At 45.3% G+C, this 18,765-nt stretch overlaps 2 protein-coding genes across 2 annotated transcripts in view; both read left to right on the forward strand.

Moving 5' to 3' along the window:
- PTGFRN (prostaglandin F2 receptor inhibitor) overlaps positions 1-13,635 on the forward strand; it is a 73,126-nt gene extending 59,491 nt beyond the window's left edge. Inside the window, exons 7-9 of the mRNA XM_012761825.2 lie at positions 3,755-3,862; positions 8,279-8,584; positions 10,099-13,635. Of these exons, the coding sequence (XP_012617279.2) occupies positions 3,755-3,862; positions 8,279-8,584; positions 10,099-10,265 (581 nt within the window). The 3' untranslated portion in view covers positions 10,266-13,635. The remainder of the gene's footprint in view (positions 1-3,754; positions 3,863-8,278; positions 8,585-10,098) is intronic.
- CD101 (CD101 molecule) overlaps positions 11,889-18,765 on the forward strand; it is a 44,062-nt gene continuing 37,185 nt past the window's right edge. Inside the window, exon 1 of the mRNA XM_076010408.1 lies at positions 11,889-12,207. Within this exon, the coding sequence (XP_075866523.1) occupies positions 11,889-12,207 (319 nt within the window). The remainder of the gene's footprint in view (positions 12,208-18,765) is intronic.

Below are 18,765 nucleotides of genomic sequence, written 5' to 3' on the forward strand. Positions count from 1 at the left end.
CATTTACAGTTTTTAAAATACAAGATTATGTTCTGTGGGAATATAGATACTTTTATTTTTCCCTTTCCAAACTAAGTATCTCCTATTCCTTTTTCTTGCCTAATTGCCCTGGCTAGAATAGAAGGAGCACAAGTGGGCATTCTTGTCTTATTCCTGATCTTAGTGGAAAGCATTCAGTTTTGTTCACTATTAAGTATCATGTTAGCTGTGGGTTTTTTCATAGATACCCTTTATTGGGTTGAGGAAGTTTCCTTCCATTCCTAGTTTGCGGGGTGTTTTTATCATGGAGAGAGGTATTAGGTGTTGTCAAATGCTTTTTCTATGTCTACTGAGATGAGATGGTTATGTGGACTTTGTCCTTTATTTGTATATCTGTTTTTGCTGTCTGTAGGAGTCTATTCCATGTTGTTTAACGTTTGTTATTTGATCTTTCTTTTAAACTGTTATGTGGAATAGGGGAGACACAAAATCTTTTGTATCTATTTCTGGGTGAGGAATGAGTATTAAATCTATTTCTCAATTCTTTAAATCTCAGCATAACAGATAAAATCACTGTAGCTTCCAGGTTGAATAGATTGCCCAAGGTTTTTATTTTATTTAATCCACAGAATTGTCATGGCCAGTTCACATTTTAATTAGGAGAAGCTGCCATCAAATTTGGCGCCCAGCGCAATGCTATATTCCCAAATAGCCCCCGGCAGACATTGATTTAAAACCAAAGAGCTTTCACTTCCTAAAAATCATACCTTAAGACACACGGCAAAGAGGTCCTTCCAGTGTTCATCTTCCTGTCACCTGGTTTCAGGGCCTCTTGGTATTAAAGACCAAGGGGCCCCACTGAGTCATGGCTTTTACTGACTCAGAGTGTCAGGAAGGAAAATGAGAGTTAAATGTGATGGTTTAGATTTTGGCCTTTTATACGAATGATAATAAAAATTTTTCTTTTTACTATAGAAAATTTGAAAATATAATAAAGCAGAAGGAAAAGAATCATCTACAATTCTATAGACTATTAATTTGTGTTCATCTTTCTAGAATTTTTCCCTTGGGTATGTTCTTCATGACTTTGAGACCAGGCTATATATACAATTTTATGACCTGCTTTTCTCCCCTTTAATGTTATAATATAAGCACTTGCCATATTATAGCAAATGCTAGGTAAATATCAACTTTAATACTATCCATACTAGAATTTGCTTAACCATTACCCTATTGATGTACATGCAGATGGTCTGCAATTTTTGCTTTGAAAAAAATGCTGCCATTAACAGCCCTTTTTCAGAGGCCCTAGTTGGAACATGGTTTGCGTCAATGTTTGTATTTAAAAGCTAAGTGGCTCTTATACTCTCTGCAGACCCAGGAATTGGGGGACTCCTAGTGACTCTGGTCATTCACTTAACTTCTCTGTGCCATGGTCTGCTGTCTGTGAAGTTATCCAGACAAATCCTCTCACAAAAACAGCATTACCACAGAAATTGACCATAATGAAAATATTTCTAAGCCTGAGATAATGACCCATATTAACAGTGAGCTGTTGATTTCATTAGAAGGAAATCCACCACTGCGAATGGCTCGCCACAATGCAGGCCTTCTCTGCAGTGCTTGTCTGCACAAATGCTCTGTTGATAGCCACGGCCAACTGGGGATATGAGAACGGTAACTTGTGACCCAGGAGGCATTTGGGGTTTTCTTTGGAAATATTAAAAAAAAAAAAAAAAGTGAAATTTGTCCAAATTAGGTAAATCTATCTTTGCTGTTTCAAATTAAGTAAATAGAAACATAAATCCATTATGAGGATTTCTTAATGTTTTGTCATTTTGCGTTCTCTTAGAAGGGGCCTGAATGCCCTAAGAAAGCCCCTCGGTGAGTTCTGTTGATTACCGTGAGATTTCTCCCCAAGGTTGCCACTAACGTGTACTCACTCACAGGTGGCCATGCATGGCATAAGTCCCCTAGTCATCGCAGAGCCAGCTCGGAGCAATCCACCTAACCCTGCCCCACCTCGCTGCTGCGGGCAGAGCAGGTCCGGGGTCTACAGACCCGAGGGAGCCAGGGCTGAGAGCTGAGTTAATTGAAGGATGCTCAGAAATGGGTCACGTTTCCTCCTTGTCCTGTTCCGTTCCCCATTTCCTGGAACTGCCATTCCGTCATGTTCTCTATCCCCCAAAGTTAAGTCCCCCGCTGCTGCCCCCTGGCTAATCAGAACTCTAGCAGTCCCCACCCTCCTAAGGCTCCACACTCTACATCCTTCTCCTTTCTCCCAGGAAAGCAAAATTATTCATGTACTTACTTAGCAAAGCAATCTGATGAATTCATCTTATTAGTCATCCTGTTGAAAGGAAACTGTGGCCCTTTCAATTAATTGCCTCACTGGCTGGCATGACAGTTTACTCTCTCTGTCACAGTCATCTCTTCTGAAAGTTTAACAAAAGTGCTTTGGGGTATTTTTTCATTTCTGGGAATCTGAGCAAGAAAGTAGTGATACCTGTATTCCTTTTTTTTTTTCTTTTTGAGACATGATTTTGCTCTGTTGCCCAGGCTGGAGTGCAGTGGCATTATCATAGCTCACTGTGCAACCTCAAACTCCTGGGCTCAAGCGATCCTCCTGCCTCAGCCTCCCGAGCTATACCTGTATTTTTAACTTACAATGAATTTTAGAATCAGCGTTCAGGGCCATCTCTCCTTGTTTCCCAGGAAACCCAGGGGGAATGCCATAACATTGATGTTCTGGAAGCTTCTTTCAGGTTTGCCTGTTCTGAGATTTTTAGGAGTTGGGATAAAGTAAACGCTGAACTCTTCAGATCAGCTTGGCTTAAAGTTATGAAGTGCTCTCACCAAGATTGATTTAGAGATGAGTTAAAAATAATAATTATGCCTGCAGTGTTCTCAGGGAGGTATGGAAGATAAATCCTGGCTGGATAGGGTTCTTCATTTTTGTCGTTTGTGTGTTTTTTACTTGACTTTGTTTTTTTAGGGCAGTTTTAGGTTCACAGCAAAATTGAGCAGAAAGTGCTGAGAGTTTCCATATACTCCCTGCCCCTACACACGTGCAGCCTCTCTCACCTTGGTGGTCTTTTAAAGGAATGCCCAGGCTGCCTCAGTTTCCCCCGGCAGACTGGAGCTGTGCCTTCAGTGCTCCCACCACACTTCACAGAAGCATCATTGTTGGCATGTCTGTCTCCTTACTGGGTTTCAGCCTCTTCACAGCAGGGTCCCTGTCCCTAGCACGCCGCACAGAGATGAGTTAAAAATAATAAATATGCCTGCAGTGTTCTCAGGGAGGTATGGAAAACAAATCCTGGCTGGCTAGGGTTCTTGGCCACTCACTCCATTGGAACCAAGAAAGTCCCTGGTTCAGTCCCTCTCCCTCTGATCCCCAAGCCACCCTGGCCTAGAGGTAAACCACGCTGAACCAACCGGAAACAGCCCAGGCTGTACCGGGTGGGAAGTGGGGGGCGGCCTTCAAATGAGGCCGTGGTGGTCATCAGAGAAGAGGTCAAAGAAAAGCCAGAGCGAAAGTAACTCTTTAGGAGGAGTTCTGTTTTGGTTGTAATCTTAAGATGAAGTTCTCTGCGGTGTGCCTAATACATGTGTCTCTCTGAATATGAGAGAGACAACCTTAGAACACGTATTTTCTAAGTTTCTAGACCAGTTCCCAGGAAAGAGAACCACACTGAGGACCCCATTAGGGCGGCAAGAATGGAATTTGACAAGTATGAAAGGGCGTAATGAGGCCGGCATTACTTTCTTCCAGGTCCCATATTTAATGCCTCTGTGCATTCGGACACACCATCAGTCATCCGGGGAGACCTGATCAAGTTGTTCTGTATCATCACTGTTGAAGGAGCAGCACTGGATCCAGGTACCTCTCTCTCCATCCCTTCCCCCTCCCCATCTTGCTTTTTGTAAATGTTTCTCATGTCGTCCCCACCACGTTACACGTGAAGGTCAGAGATTGTCTGTTTATCCCCTGACTACCTGGCTCAGTGCTTGTACTCATTGGGTGTTTCGTAAATACTTGTTGAATGGATGCATCTGTCCGCTGGGTGATTTGGAAATGCACCCAGACTTGTGAATCTGAATTGTCAGGGTGATCAGTGGGTCACCTCTGCGGCTGAAGTGGCTGGTTTGAAATCCACTGGCAGGGTCCAGCTTCTTCTCTTATGTCTTTCATTCATGTATTCATTCAGATATTTATTCAGCTCCTTTGATGTACAAGTGCGGCTCTAGATGCTAGGACTAAAGGAGTGAACAAAATGCTCAGAGTCTACCCTCATGGAGCTTGCAACCTCCATGGTTAAGGACACAGGCAAGAAATAAAGTGCCATATGATATCAGATCGTAATTAATGCTATGAAGACATACAGAGCAGAGTAAAGGAGTAGCAGATGACTGGGGGTTGCTATTGTAGTTAGAGTCCTTAGGATATCTTTGTAAATCTTTTCTTTGCAGAAAATGTTAGCATTGCCAACAGGATGCCTAAGAGTTGTGGGACCTCTCAGTCTTATTCCTTTTCTGCATGGCCCCATTCAGTGACCAGTTGATATCCCTCTCTCATTCTTCAACCCTTAGGGCTTGAAAGAACATTAAACAGACTTAGGGCGTCTCTGTTGTTCAGCAGGACTGTCCCCACCTCTGCCCTTTCCTAAAGATACCCTGGAGAACCTGACTCACTAAGGCTGCCCTTTTCTCCTCTGCCTGCTTTGACCCTGGATGCTCTTGTACTGCCCCAGCCCATGGCAAGCAGAGCCATGGCTTCTGGCAGATTGGCACTTGAAAAGACCAAATTGTACAGGCTTCACAGTTTATGTATGGATACCAGTGGAGGTATGGTCCTGGGGAAGAAACCGGGAAGCAGGTTTTCATTCTATATGAAGGGGCAGGTTTAAGCAAAGGGAAGGTGTCCGGGAGTGAATCCAGAGAGAGCACCTGGGCTGGGGCCTGGGTATATCGCTGGCATCTGGGAGAGAGGCCTGGGTTCCTGCCCCTGTCCCCCGTGGACATCTGGCCCCTGCAGGACTTCCAGTTCAAGTTTAGGTCAGCAGATATGTTCTGTAAAGGACCCAGGTGGGAAATGTATTTGGCTCTGTGGGCCAGATGGTCTCTGGCTACTACTCCACGCTGCCGTTGTAGCTCTGAAGCAGCCATAGGTGATAATGTACACAGACGGGCATAGCTGTGTTCGGTGAAACTGTGTTTACAGAAACAGGCGGTGGTTTGGACTTGGCCAGCAGGCTATGGTTTACGGACCCCTGGACTAGTCTGTTGATGCTAGAATTGGCTCTCTTAGGGAAGCTGAACATGGTCGATCTTTAGAGACAGGAAAAAGGGAGGGGAGTTTGTGGAGGACATAAAAAAAGGAAGAAACCCATGCAAACCAGCAGAGTTGGTTAGCTCTGTTCATGGGGATAAAGGAATGAGGAGCCACTGCTGTACCTGAGATGGGGAAGACTGAGGACACAAAGCAGGAGTCAAAAGTGAAAATGGAAGTAAAAGTAGAAGAGACTACTAGAGAAAGGAGAGCAAAATTTCTTTCTCAAAAGCCGGAACAGGGTAATATTTTTACCCTTAAAACTCATTTGTGATATATACAAAAAGGAAGTCTTTAAATGCTGTTTCTCAGTAAATTAATGGGTCACCAGTGCCCTTACTGTGTCTTTTCATCCAGTGTAATTGCCAAAGCTATGGGTAGCTGCTATCATTCAGATCACAGTTTTCCAGAACTTTGCCCTCTTAGACTGTGTGGGTAGAAGATTCCGAAAAACACAGGCTGTAGCATATCTGTTGCTCACGCATCCTCTGGGCTGTGTCGGGGTTCTCTCTGGTGAAGGCCATGCTGTGTGAGTGGGCTCAGGGCCGAGGGCCGAGGGCTGAGCTGGGGGTGGGGGCAGCAGGGTACGGCCCCTCTGCACCAGTGTCTTCGGTCAGGTTCTCTCAAAGCAAAGCCTGAGACAGGTGTGCGACTGGTGAATCGAGGGAGCACTCTCGGGAGACAGTGTGAGTCAGAGCCAGGGCAGGAGGAGGCAGAGATGTGAGTCCACAGCAAGTCCGACTCCCCACGGGGGCTCTGGAGTGTGAGCTGTGCCACAGAGTGTTGCCCACCTTGAGGGAAGGGGCCTGGGCTTTGATGTCCCCTCATCAGTCAGTCAGTGTCTACATGGCCAAGGAGCGAAGTGTTTTCCCAGCCTCCAGGAGGTGGCCTCCCTCAGCCATGGCCAAGCTTCTGGGGAAGGGCACAGGTGTGAGAATTCTAGCAGCCAGCACCTGCGGCTGCCAGGGGCTCAGGGCACTAGCCAGTCTGGACAGGGCATCCACAGCACGTGCTGCAGGTGGCAATGCCCTTCCTTTGAGCATCATTGATTTGTGGAGCCATGCATGTTAAACTGTGCAGATGATGATGTTCATGGTTGACCAACTTTTATTGTTCCAGGTGCTGTTCTTGCAGTTTTAGAAATGTAATTAATTTAACCACGGGGGTTGTCATTTGTATTTTACAGATGAGGAAACTAAGTCTCAGTGAGCTTAAGTGACTTGCACAGGTCACACAGTTCTTAAGTGCTGGTGCTGGGATTCCGGCCCAGGCATTCTGGCCCTGGAGTCTGGCTCCCATGCTGTGAGGCAACAAGTAACAGGCATGCAGTTGCAGAGTTGCATGGCAGGGAATGGCAGCCCTGAATTAGAGTTTCCCTGAGTATACGAGAGTCATCCTGGTGCACGCTCTGCCCTGGCACTGCCCTGTGAGGGTGTGAAGAAGTTTATGGCACTCCCTGTGACCCCAGGGAGCTGCTCGTCTTGGAGAGATGCTGGGAACAAGAAAAGTTTATGCTCAAATGCCATAGTGGGTCAGTGGGGAGAAAAATAAGATACTTTGTTTTTAGGGTGCGCCGAAAAGGAGTTATCATTTGGATAATTTTATAAAAATTCTTGCTTTTAGTTTTGCTTATATTCTTTTTTAATATGTAAGCATCTAAAAATAATGTATTTGCTTTATACTGTGCTTTTTGAGGTTATTAGTGTATTTTTACAAAATGAATAAATTATCTTTCTTGCAGCAAAAATTGTGTTATTTAACATTTATATAAAAAGCCTTCTCAAGTGCATTTAACACATTAAACTGCGATGTGAGTTGTATTTAACTCAAGCTAATTTTGAGCCCCGGGGGACCTCATGAAGCAAAACCCGGGCAAAACCCTGCAGTTGATTTGTGAAAATCTTGTCGATGTTCTTATTGTTACAATTAATATTGACAACTTAATTCTAAAAACGTGGATTAAATTAATAGAGGTCAATAACAAATTTGTTGTTAAATTAGAAAGGACCTTTTGGTTTTTGAAGTTTTTAGTCTATTTTCATAATAAAACACTGTGGTCCCAAGGAAAAAAAGTTTGTTGTCTCCTGTGGCCGCCAGTGTCTGAAGACAGAACGGTGTGGTGGCTGCCGCCCTTTGCCGCATGCTGGGTGGATCCCAGAGCTGCTACAGCTCCCATCAGATGGTACCAGTCAAGAGAAGAGGTCAGGGGCTTATGGTGCGTGCTCTGTTTTCACATTCCATGAGAATTACCGCTTGTGCCAAAGGCTTCTTTCTCTTATGCCCACATTAATTTATTTGAGGCTGTTAGAACCTTAATTTCGCAGAGTACTTTACAGTTCAGCAGCATGACTCTCTGGGACTGTTAAACTGTGTTCAATTTTCTCAGCCTGACATTTTTTTCCTCTTGTTTTGAACTTAAGCACTTCTGCAAGGCAAAAAAAAACAAAAACAAATAAAAACACAGTGAACAATAAAATCTAAACTGTTTACAACTCTAAATTTTGTACAATTCATTTTATGTATGTTTTGTTCCATACAACTTTAGTGTCTTTCCATGTTGGGTTTTTCTGCCCGAGATGGCAAAGGACCTGTTTTCTTTGGAAGACAGAGCATGCGATGTCATTGCATACCAGCCTTCATGTTCTCTGTGGGAGGCGGTTTTTGGCCCTCTCTTTCCTGCGAGTCCTTAGGCTAAGTGGTGGCAGTGGAGTGGTTAAGAGGCTGGACTCCCTGGGTTAAGCTGCACACTGCTATCTGCTGGCTGTGTGAACTTGAACAAGATATTTAGTCTCTCCATAGAAGGAGCAATATGGTAGTGCCTTTATCGTAGGGCTTTTGCGAGGATGCGTGAGACCTAAGACACGTGCAGTGCTGTGCCGCTCGTAGTGAGGGTTGCATACGTGGCTGCCATATGTGCTACTTCTGCCCATTGCACTGACCCCGGGGTTTTGGCTTGGTAATCCACAGACGACATGGCCTTTGATGTGTCCTGGTTTGCGGTGCATTCCTTTGGCCTGGACAAGGCTCCTGTCCTCCTGTCTTCCCTGGATCGGAAGGGGATCGTCACTACAGCCCGGAGGGACTGGAAGAGCAACCTCAGCCTGGAGCGCACGAGTGTGCTGGAATTCTTGCTGCAGGTGCATGGCTCTGAGGACCAGGACTTTGGCAACTACTACTGCTCCGTGACTCCGTGGGTGAGGTCGCCAACAGGTTCCTGGCAGAAGGAGGCAGAGATCCACTCCAAGCCCATCTTTATAACGGTGAAGATGGACGGTAAGAATGCCACACAGACCTCTCCCAGGGTTAGGGGAATGTCTTCTCTCTGCGCCAGGCTGCAGCTGGCGGAACCCAGGTGTCCGCAGTTGGAGGGTGTGCTGCGCCCATGTTGCTTGCTTTCTAGACCTGTCCTGGGCCTGCACCCAGCGAGAGCACAGGGAGCCCTTGCTGTTTCCCAGCTTTGCTATCACGTGCTCGTGGCACCACCGGGAAATGATTTCCGAGAGTTACTAGAAAAATTTTCGAGACTTTACCTTTTCCATAAATTCTGTAGAAACCCACTTTGCTATATGCCAGGGTTGGTGTGGATTCTGGCAGGCAGAGGTAGGGGATGGCTTTGAGAGGAAGGGTTCAGGTCAACAGATGAGGCTGTGGCTTGGGTACCTGCTACTCTGAGCCCTCCTATTGGTTTTGCTTCTCAGAGCAAGGAGGTGCCTCCTGGAGTCTCTGGCACAGAGTGGGCACCTTCACGGAGCCCTGAGGTGGGAGCTCCTGGCCTCAGTGGCCCACACTGACCACCAGGGTCAACCTAACCAGACAGAGCTTTGTTCCCTGAGCATCCCAGAGTGCTCAGAGCAAAGAGACATGTTCACAAGAAACATGTCTTCTTCAGAAACTAAATGTTAGTTGAAATAACTGTGCAGAGAACTGAAGTCCAGGTGCCTCTGAGGATTAGTAGGAGCCTTTTGAGTGTGTTTCCCTAATGATATGTCAGTTTGAGAGAGATAGAAATAGGAACCCCAGCTCTTTCCACAGATCACTTAGCCTTTCTGATCCATTTCCTATCTTGTAAAATGGGATAATAATTTTTCATGGGGCTGGTTTGAAAATTAAACCATATTAAATGTAAGGCACCTAGCACAGCGGCCGCATCCACCCAGGGAGCTTTGATACTCATGGGGAAGGGAAAATGGGATTTCGAGGGTGGAATCTAAATGGTGTTTGTGCATTTCTGAAAGTCTTAAGTCATCTATATAACCTATTTGCATTTTAGAAATTCCTCGCTTAAAGTAACTACATATGAAAACCCAGATTTACCAAACAAGTGAGGGAGTGATTATTCACTTTGCTAGATAATTTACTATAGTGTTACTTAAAATAGCTCCCTTAGTACACTTCAGTTATTTGATGCATAGAATTGATTTATGCACAGTTTTTTTTAAGGACGCATCTGCTGCCGAATGTGCGATGCCCTTATACTGACTTTTAAAAATCAATCTCCTGCCAAAACCCTAAAAAGCAAGTTGACATTCAAAGGCATCGAGTGAAATCTTTTTTACAGTTTGTATTCCCCCCACAGAACTGGGCGGGGAGACATTTGCTCTTTTTTTTTTTTTGATAGATAACGGCTGAGCTGCTCCTGTCTCCCGCGCTGTGCTAGGTGCTGGGTACAGGACGAGTGAGGTCTCATCCTTCTGGGAGAGCCTGCTCCTGCGGGGAAGGGAGGCGGGGCGCCCCAAGGTGGCCTCCCTGCAGCACTAACCACTTCCCCTTTGATCTCTCCCTCCCAGTGCTGGACGCCTTCAAGTACCCCCTGCTGATCGGCGTCGGTCTGTCCACTGCCATCGGGCTCCTGTCCTGCCTCATCGGGTACTGCAGCTCCCACTGGTGCTGTAAGAAGGAGGTTCAGGAGACCAGGCGTGAGCGCCGCCGGCTCATGTCGATGGAGATGGACTAGGCTGGCCCAGGAAGGGAGTGACAGAGGGACGTTCTAGGAGCAATTGGGGCGAGAAGAGGACAGTGACATTTTAAAGCGAAGTGTGTTACACTAAAAACCAGTCCTCTCTAATCTCAGGTGGGACCCGGCGCGCTCCCCTTTCTGCATGTCAAGTTCTGAGCGCGGACACGTTGACCAGCACACGGCTCTTCTTCCCACGGCACTTTCTGACATAACAATCGAGTGTGTGTTTTCCCAGCTGCGGCTTTTTAATGGTTAACCTTCGTCTAATTTTTTTCTCCCACTGGTTTATAGATCCTCCGACTTGTGTATGTTTAATGGCTTTGTTTCGAGGGGTTGTGATGAGGAAGGGGTGACGGCATTCAGAGTTCTTTATCTCGGGGGAGACGTGCCTGCCCGCCTGAGAGCCGGCTGCCATGGCGGAGGCGTGTGGCAGAGAGAGCCGCTAGATGCAACCCTGCACCCCGGCTTGGAGACAACACAGGCCTGTGCCAAGGCTGATCTGTGGCTTTTACTTCTCTACCCCACCCCTATTTTCAGGGGTTTAGACTACATTTGAAATCTAAACTTGGAGTATACAATGGAGTATACAATTTCTTATTGAGCCCAAATTGCTTTTTTTTTTTTTTTTTTTTTTTTTTGGCTCCTCTGCCCCTTTTCCATTTCTTTTACGTGAGAGTGCTGAAGTGGCAGCCCTGGAATCTAGGATTTGGCTCTCCACCGAGCACCTTATCTTGCCACCTTAGCCTTAAGAATGAAGATAAAGAAAAATGCACAGCCGCCTCTGTCCAGGGCAGTGAGAAGATCTGCAAGGAAGAGGAGGTTGGGGACGAGGAAAGGAGCAGACACTCACTCCAATGGTTCTGAGGCCACTGGGCCTCAGGAGACCCCAGGGAGAGCAGAAGAGGGATGCTGGGAAGTTAGGTTTATGCAGCTTGAGCCAGGAGGGTCCATGGTGCCAGGGGCGTGTTAGGCGGCAGAGGCCACCACCGTTCCCCTCTCCTGCCCTTGGTGGGAGGCAAAGGCGCTGGCCACTGAGGGGCTTGCTGGGGGACCCACAGATATGCTACGTCCTTCACCTGCTGCTTGGGCTCCGTAACATGAAGGCAAATTGCTGCTTGCAAGACTGACTGACTTCCAGGAATCAAATTGCCCAGAAGAACCATGTATTTTCCATGACCTTTTCAAGTCCTTCAAGTCTCTTTAAGATGCACTGCAGGGGGTTAGTGAGAAAGAGTATACTTTGTGGTACGTTTGCTTTCCTATTAGGACATGAAGGAAACCCAGCAATTTACCATGATGCGAGTTGCCTACAGAGGCGAGTCGAGAGCAGTCTGCTCTGCCCGGCTGCTCCCATCAGGAATAGGACAGTGGACAGAAAGGCATCTTCCGCGTCCAGGGCTTCTGCTGCTGCTTTAAAAGCGCTCCCCTTGGAGCCTCTCACCCCCTGTACAGCACTGGCCTTTTGGAAGCTTCCCAGTGGGGTTTTCTGAGGCTTGCTGGTGACTCATGCCCTAATTGCAATCCTCTGTGCTTTTATCCTGGCTCCGAAGGATCTAACACTGCTCTGTCTTCCAAAGGGGAAAAAAGATTCATTTGTTTTGAGCAATAAAGTAATACAAAATGATGGCCATTCATGTGCAGCTCTTTGTCACCATGGGCAGGATGAGCCGTGCTCCTCCTGGCCCACCATTCCCCACGCCCCCCTCTCTCTACTGCCCACGACTGCTTCTGTACTCACCACCAAGTCACCCCTGGAGGCAGATTCCCACCTACCCAGGGGACCCTTCATGTGATAAAAACTCTAGATTCTGCGCTGATGGTAGCAGCACAGATGGATTCCGGGCCCAGAGCCTGCAGCAGGACGATGGGCAGCAGGTGCGCTCTACCAGAGCCCGAGTGACCAGAGGAAGAGGACCAGGCCTTGATGGCACTAGATTGGGTATTTTCTACATGTCATTTCCTAACTGCTCTTTCAGAGGAGGTGGTCACAGGCGATCATGCAAATGGGAATTAGAGAACAAATATAACAGGTGCTGTATTAGTAACAGTCAGTGCCCCCTGAGCCCTTGCAGTTATTAAAAGAAGATCTAGGGTTGTTGTGGCACAGGCCCTTCTTAGAAGGAAGAACAGGTACTTAGCTCTGGATGTGACCAGGTGGCCCCAGGTGTACGTAACACCACAGACTGGATCAGAGCAGACACTCAGTGGTGTGAAGTGACGTGCGCTCACAGGTGTACCTCTCTCTCTTTCAAACTGCTGCTGCAGTTCAGGCTGGACTGTTTGAGCATTGAGCTCCACCCATGTGCCCTGTGTCCAGTGGGCCGGCCAGACTGCAAGTCACCTGGAGGCTGGGAGGAAGGAGGAGAAAGCCAAGGGCATTGTGCCATGTAAATTTGCCTGGAATGTGTATTTTTAAAGTGTGAGATGCACTCTTGTTGTACCAAATAGGGCTCCCCACAAAGTGCTCTTCTGGAAGAGGTTCCTGCCAGCGGCACTGGTGTGTGAATGAAAGAAGGACCCAGCCATGTCTCACATGGATGGAATTGCACTTCTTAACAAAAAGAAACTTTATAAAAGTTTGGGTTTTTTTCCTAGTCCTAAAAATAGCCCCAGAAAGAGCTTAAGCTATGTTCGGATAGAAGCCTCGAAATTACTTTAAATCGTTTACTTTGTGATGTTTACATACACATTTCACTTTTTTTAAAAAAAAAAAAAAAAAAGAAAAACGCAAACTGACTTTCTAACAGCTTTTCAGATTTTTCATGGGACAGTGGAACTCTAACTCACCAACTGGGTTAAATCTTAATTTAGAAATGTATTTATTTGTGTGTCCCTCTCCCTGCCACCGGCCTCCCCCCATTCCACGGGGCTCCTGAGATCCTGGTACAGGAGGCCCCTCCTGCCCAGACCTTTGTCTGTTCCCCTGGTGGCTCTTGCTTCTTGCTTTGCAGACTGCCTGCAGCCATGATTTTGTCACTGACATCTGTGAGCCAAAGACTGAGCCTTTTTGGCAGGAAAAATAAGCAATACTACAAAACTTGCTACTTTTAAAAAACGTTTTTGTTTTAGCTTCACCGATGACAACAGAGGAAGAAGGGAACTGGGATTTGGGTAAGTTCTCCTCCGCTGTTTGACCAAATTCTCAGTGATAAATATGTGTGCAGATCACTAGAAGAAAAAAGTTGACTTTCTTTTATAGTGTGGCACATAGGATGTGCAGAATTTTCCATAGACAAAGAAAAGGTCTTGTGTATTTTTGTCCATATCTGATGTTATATGAACTAATTGTATTGTTTTATACTGTGACCACAAATATTATACAATGCACCATTTGTTTTTTATTTCATTAAAGGAAGTTTAATTTAAATTGAAGTTGTGTCAGGAACTTGATATTGGCCTCTGTTATCCTTTCATCTCTTCAGCGTGAGGGATTGTGGCTAAATTCCAGTTGCAACTTTAGCATCTTCTGATCTCTTCGAATCCCATAAAAGCATTGTAGATTTTCACTAACAATAAAGAAGAAATGGATTTAATGGGATCGATGTTGAAGTTCCTGCCAAGCAGAGAGGTGCGGGCTGGGATCCTGTTGTTTTTGGAAGGTCTCTTGGTCTTTTGGGGAATTCTCATGACCCTCCAGGACTCCTCTCAGGAAGGAGAGAAATTAGAGGAACAATAGTTCCTCTCTGCGGATGAGGAAACAAACACCAAATCTTTGGCCATATTGTGACTGGAACAGAACAATTTTTCTGACTCATCATGCCGTATGGAGCCAAACCTGCCCAGAAGGTACCAGCCCCCGTAACATGAAGACAATCCTCCTCCCCTGGCCACTGGTCTTCAGCGGGCTTGGACAGGAGTGAGCACTCTGAGTGCGCCAGCTCCCTGCCTGCCCTTGGCTGGCCTCCCCCGTTGAAATCCCCCGTCGGCCTCGTTTGTGTTCTCAGTGTCTCTCGTGTCCTGTTCAGGGACTGCCTCCTGCTGTGAGTTATTCAGGGGCCGGGTTTGTGTCCTTGTCACCATCATTGCCCAGTGATTGGCACTGTGCCAGGCCTGGGGAAGGTACGTGCACTTTATAAACGCGCAGTTAGTGCTCTGCTGTAGGAAATGACCCATCAGTCATACTTCCCAATGAACTGGGAGGATCCCCACTCGTGTCAAAATGCTGACCCAGTCAGAGCTGGTTTATACAGTCCCCTATTTCTGAACCCATTCCTGTCTAAATTAAATTTAATTTAAATTTAAAGTTGTAAATGTAAATTAATAGCATTAAATTAAAAACAAAATAAAAACTGTGTGCCCAGGTGTTGTACTAAGCACAGGCCAACTGCCACTGACTTGCCCATGGACCTTGGCACAGTCTGTTTGCTTGCCTAGAAACCTTCTGTCCAGCCCTCTTTCCACCTGTCCATCTCGTACTTCTCTTCCAGGCCCCAGGGGCTTCTTCCTCCCCTCTAGGCCGAATGAAGGTATCCTGACACATGGTCTGGTGGTCTGAAAATAGCATGAGGATAGGAACCACTCACTGCCGTGGCCCCAGTACCAAATTGTGACAATAGCTAACACTTGGATTGTTACACTATGCCATGCATTAGGACAAGTACCTCATAGATGTGATTGCAATCTTCAAGTCACCCCAAGAAAGCTACAGCAGAAGCTCTCTCAGCTGTTCTCCACGTCACTGGATCATTCAGATAATAGCCACTCATTTCCTCTAACCCACAAACCAGTGTGCATGACATGCATGTAAAATTGTGTATTTTATTATTATTTAGCTATGGCAGGGTCAACAGATCATGAGACAATTGCCATTGAAAAGAATTTGTTATAGGTCCCAAGAGCAGGAGGTATGCCACACCATGCCACACCACGGGAGGCCGCACGGGGTTGCAGGGTCAGTCGTGAGAGAGGAGAACACACGGCCAAGAGCCTTTATTGTGGTTTTCCCAGGAAGGAATGGGGGACGCAGGGCAAGCAGGTTTAGCAATGGCCAAACTGAATAATTTCAGCAGGCTCTGGGGCACAGGGGCTGTCCCTGGTTACCTGCTACCTGACCCGGGGTGATTAGGGCAGGAGGGTGGTGGTCCTGATGGTGGAGGAGGGGAGGGTGTGGGCTCAGGACTGGCTGGTGTGTGTATGAAGAGCATGCTCTCCATACGTCCTTGAATAGCACTAGGAATTGGCTAGCCCTGCAGGGGCAGCCTGCCCAGGATCACAAGGCCCCAAATGTTAAAGCATTAAAAAAATTTGAAAAATAAAGAGATGGGATTAGTACATACACCCCACACTTGGGTCTTGTAGACTACTGGGGTATATCTGGGTAGCTCAGCACCACCCAGAGACGTGATTGCTCACCTGAGTCCACTCTGTTCTGTGCATTTTCCAACCTGTTTGTGCCAACAGTACTGGGTACTATGATTATATACATTTGTTGAACAGTATGTAAGCCAACAACATGTGAATGACAAAAAATGAAGTGTCAAAAGTGCTGTTGGTAAAACTGGATATCCACATCACAAAAGAATGAAGCTGGACCCTTACCTTACAGTGTAAGTGTGGCCTTCTGGACCCTTCAGTGTGGCCTTTTGACTGAATCTAGACTTCACAGAACAAATCCCTTTATCAATAGGGTCTGTTCTGTGAAATTTGGATTCAGTTAGAGGGGCTGCACTTGGGCATCTGGAGGACCACATATAGCCTTGAGGCCACAGGTTCCCCACCCCTGCCTCACACTGTGTACAAAAATTAACTCAAAGTGGATTAAAGACCAAAACATAAGACCTAAAGCTATAAAATTCCTAGAAGAAAACATAGGAGGAAAGCTTCAGGACACTGGATTTGGCAATGATTTCTTGGATATGGCACTAAAAGCACGAGCCACACAATAAAAAACAGATAATGACATACACAAACTTGAAAATTTCTGCATGTTAAAGAAACATTGAACAGTGAAAAGTCAACCTACAAAATGGAAGAAAATATTTATAAATCACATATCTGATAAGAGGTCACTATTCAGAATATGTAAGGAACTTCGTTGTACAACAAAATAAGCTGATTAAAAAATAGGCAAATGACTTGAATAGACTACTCTCCAAAGAAGATATACAAATGGCCAAAAAGCACGTGAAAAGATGCTCAGCATCACTAATCATAAGAGAAATGCAAATTAAAACCATAATGAGATATCACCTGACATGCATCAGGATGGCTACTCTCAAAAGAACAGAAAATAACAAGTATTGGTGAGAATGTGGAGAAACTAGAACCATTTGTGCACTGTTGGTAGGAATGTAAAAATGGTGCAGCCACTGTGAAAAACAGTATGGGGGATCAAAAAATAGAATTACCAAATGATTCAGCAGTTGCACTTCTGGGTATATACTCAAAAGAATTCAAAGCTGTATCTCAAAGAGATATCTGCACACCTAGGTTCCTTACAACATTATTCAAAATAGCCAAGAGGTAGAGGCAACCCAAATGACAGATGACTAGATAAAGAAAATGTGGCACATACACACAATAGAATATCATGCAGCTTTTACAAAGAAGGAAATCCTAGCATGTGTTACAACATGGATGAACCTCAAGGACATTATGGCAAGTGAAATAAGCTAGTCACCAGGACAAATATGTGTAATTCCACTTCATATTTCCACTTCATATACTTCATAATTCTATGAAGAATCTAAAGTAGTCAAAAAGTATAGAAACAGAAGGTAGAAAGGTGGTTGTCAAGAGTTGGAGGGAGGGAAAATTAGTGTTTAGTGAGTACAGAGTTTCAGTGTTGCAAGATAAACGTTCTAGAGATCTGTTGCAGGACAGAGTGAATATGCCTAGCACCACTAAACTGTGCATTTAAAATGGTTAAGATGGTAAATTTAATGTTAAGTGTTTTTTGCCGCAATAAAAAAAACATATCAGTGAATTCTCTGAAAAGACTCAATAGAAGCAAACTGGTTTCTTAAAAAAAATGCTGTCAATTTAGGTATGGACAAAACAACTGTAAAAGATTTGAGGGTGGGGTAGGGGACAGTGATAACAAAAACATGGAAAGATTCTTCACTCGACTGGCTTCACAAATGTTTTTTAAAATCTTACTCCATTTTAAGGAAATCAAACCTGAAAGTTGTAGAAAGTTATAGGTGTAGTTTGTACAAGAAAACAGTAAGCAATTTCAGGCAACAGATTCATATTCAAAAGAAAGGTTTCGGCCTGTGTCAAGAGATCGGTGAACGAATATATGGTTTAGGACAAAAATAAAATGTCTAAGACACTTAGGAGCCTTTTATGATTCCTGACTTTACCTAACAAGTTCTCTTAATTGATCGACAATTCTCCTAATTGTGTCAGATAAGAGAGTTTCTACTGTTACTGTCAATAAGTAATTAATTATTAATAATTACTTAAATCAAGTAATTTGTTCAAGGTTTGAACCCAAATCTTTCTGACTCCAAAGTCTGTTTATGTCTAAATCATAATCAAAGTCTAAATCACTACACTAGCTTTGGTGCCTAAATATTCCAGGCTTTCAGTATTTATTGAATAGATAGAAAAAGGAGTAAGAATTAGCCCCTGCGTTTGTGAAATTTATAGTCTTAAAGGGGAGAGAAGCATGTAAATACTTTGTTTTATTACCGTATAATAAGTAAAATTGTATCAGGTCACTGGCAGCACAGACGAGAGGGAGTGGTGATCTCTACCCAAAGTGTCAAGAAAGGTTTCACACAGGAAATGCAAGCCCACATCTTAAAATTTTTTAACGAATAGGAGTTTGCCAGGTAGGGATGAGGCAAGATTCTAAGCAGAGGGGATAGCATTTGCAAAGTTAAAGAGGAAACAATGGTAAGACACCATTCAGAGAAATGCAAGGGGTTCCGTACTCATGAAGGGCGGAAGCTGAGGGTCAGGGTGGTGGGAGACTTCCAAGGCCAGCTCGTAAAGGCCATGTCAAGGAGTTTGGACTCGATCCTCTAGAAATATTTGTGGAGCCACTGAAAAACTTTCATCTGGAGAGTTCCTGGCTATGTTTGTGTTTTAGATCACTCTGGCAGCAGAGTAAGGGAGAGGGACAATGCTGGAAGACCAAAGGGACTTCATCAGTCCAAATGAAAAATGGAAGCTCTCAGTTGTGGTAGCAACAGGTAGAATTCATTCATAAAATATTTTTAGGGAGAACTGACAGGACTTTATAACTGGTTGTGGAGCATAGAGGCCAACCATGGGTCTGGGTGGGCATTGGTGCCCTCTACCACGATGAACAAAACCAGTGAAAGAGAAAACAATGACTTCAGTTTTAGACTCAAGGTTGAGTTTCCTGAGGACCTTCAAGTGGACGTATTCAACACCCGCGAGATACGGGTCTGGCGCTGGAGGGAGACGTGGGTTGAAGGTCTGTGACTGTCACTGGACAGACAGGGAAGGAGAGGCAGCAGCACCAGGAGAGAAGGGCTGAAGACAACTCTGCAAAAGCTACAGCTTCGGGGGCGGCTGCAGAGGA

The sequence above is a fragment of the Microcebus murinus genome, chromosome 2, assembly GCF_040939455.1.
Source record: "Microcebus murinus isolate Inina chromosome 2, M.murinus_Inina_mat1.0, whole genome shotgun sequence".
NCBI lineage: Eukaryota > Metazoa > Chordata > Mammalia > Primates > Cheirogaleidae > Microcebus > Microcebus murinus.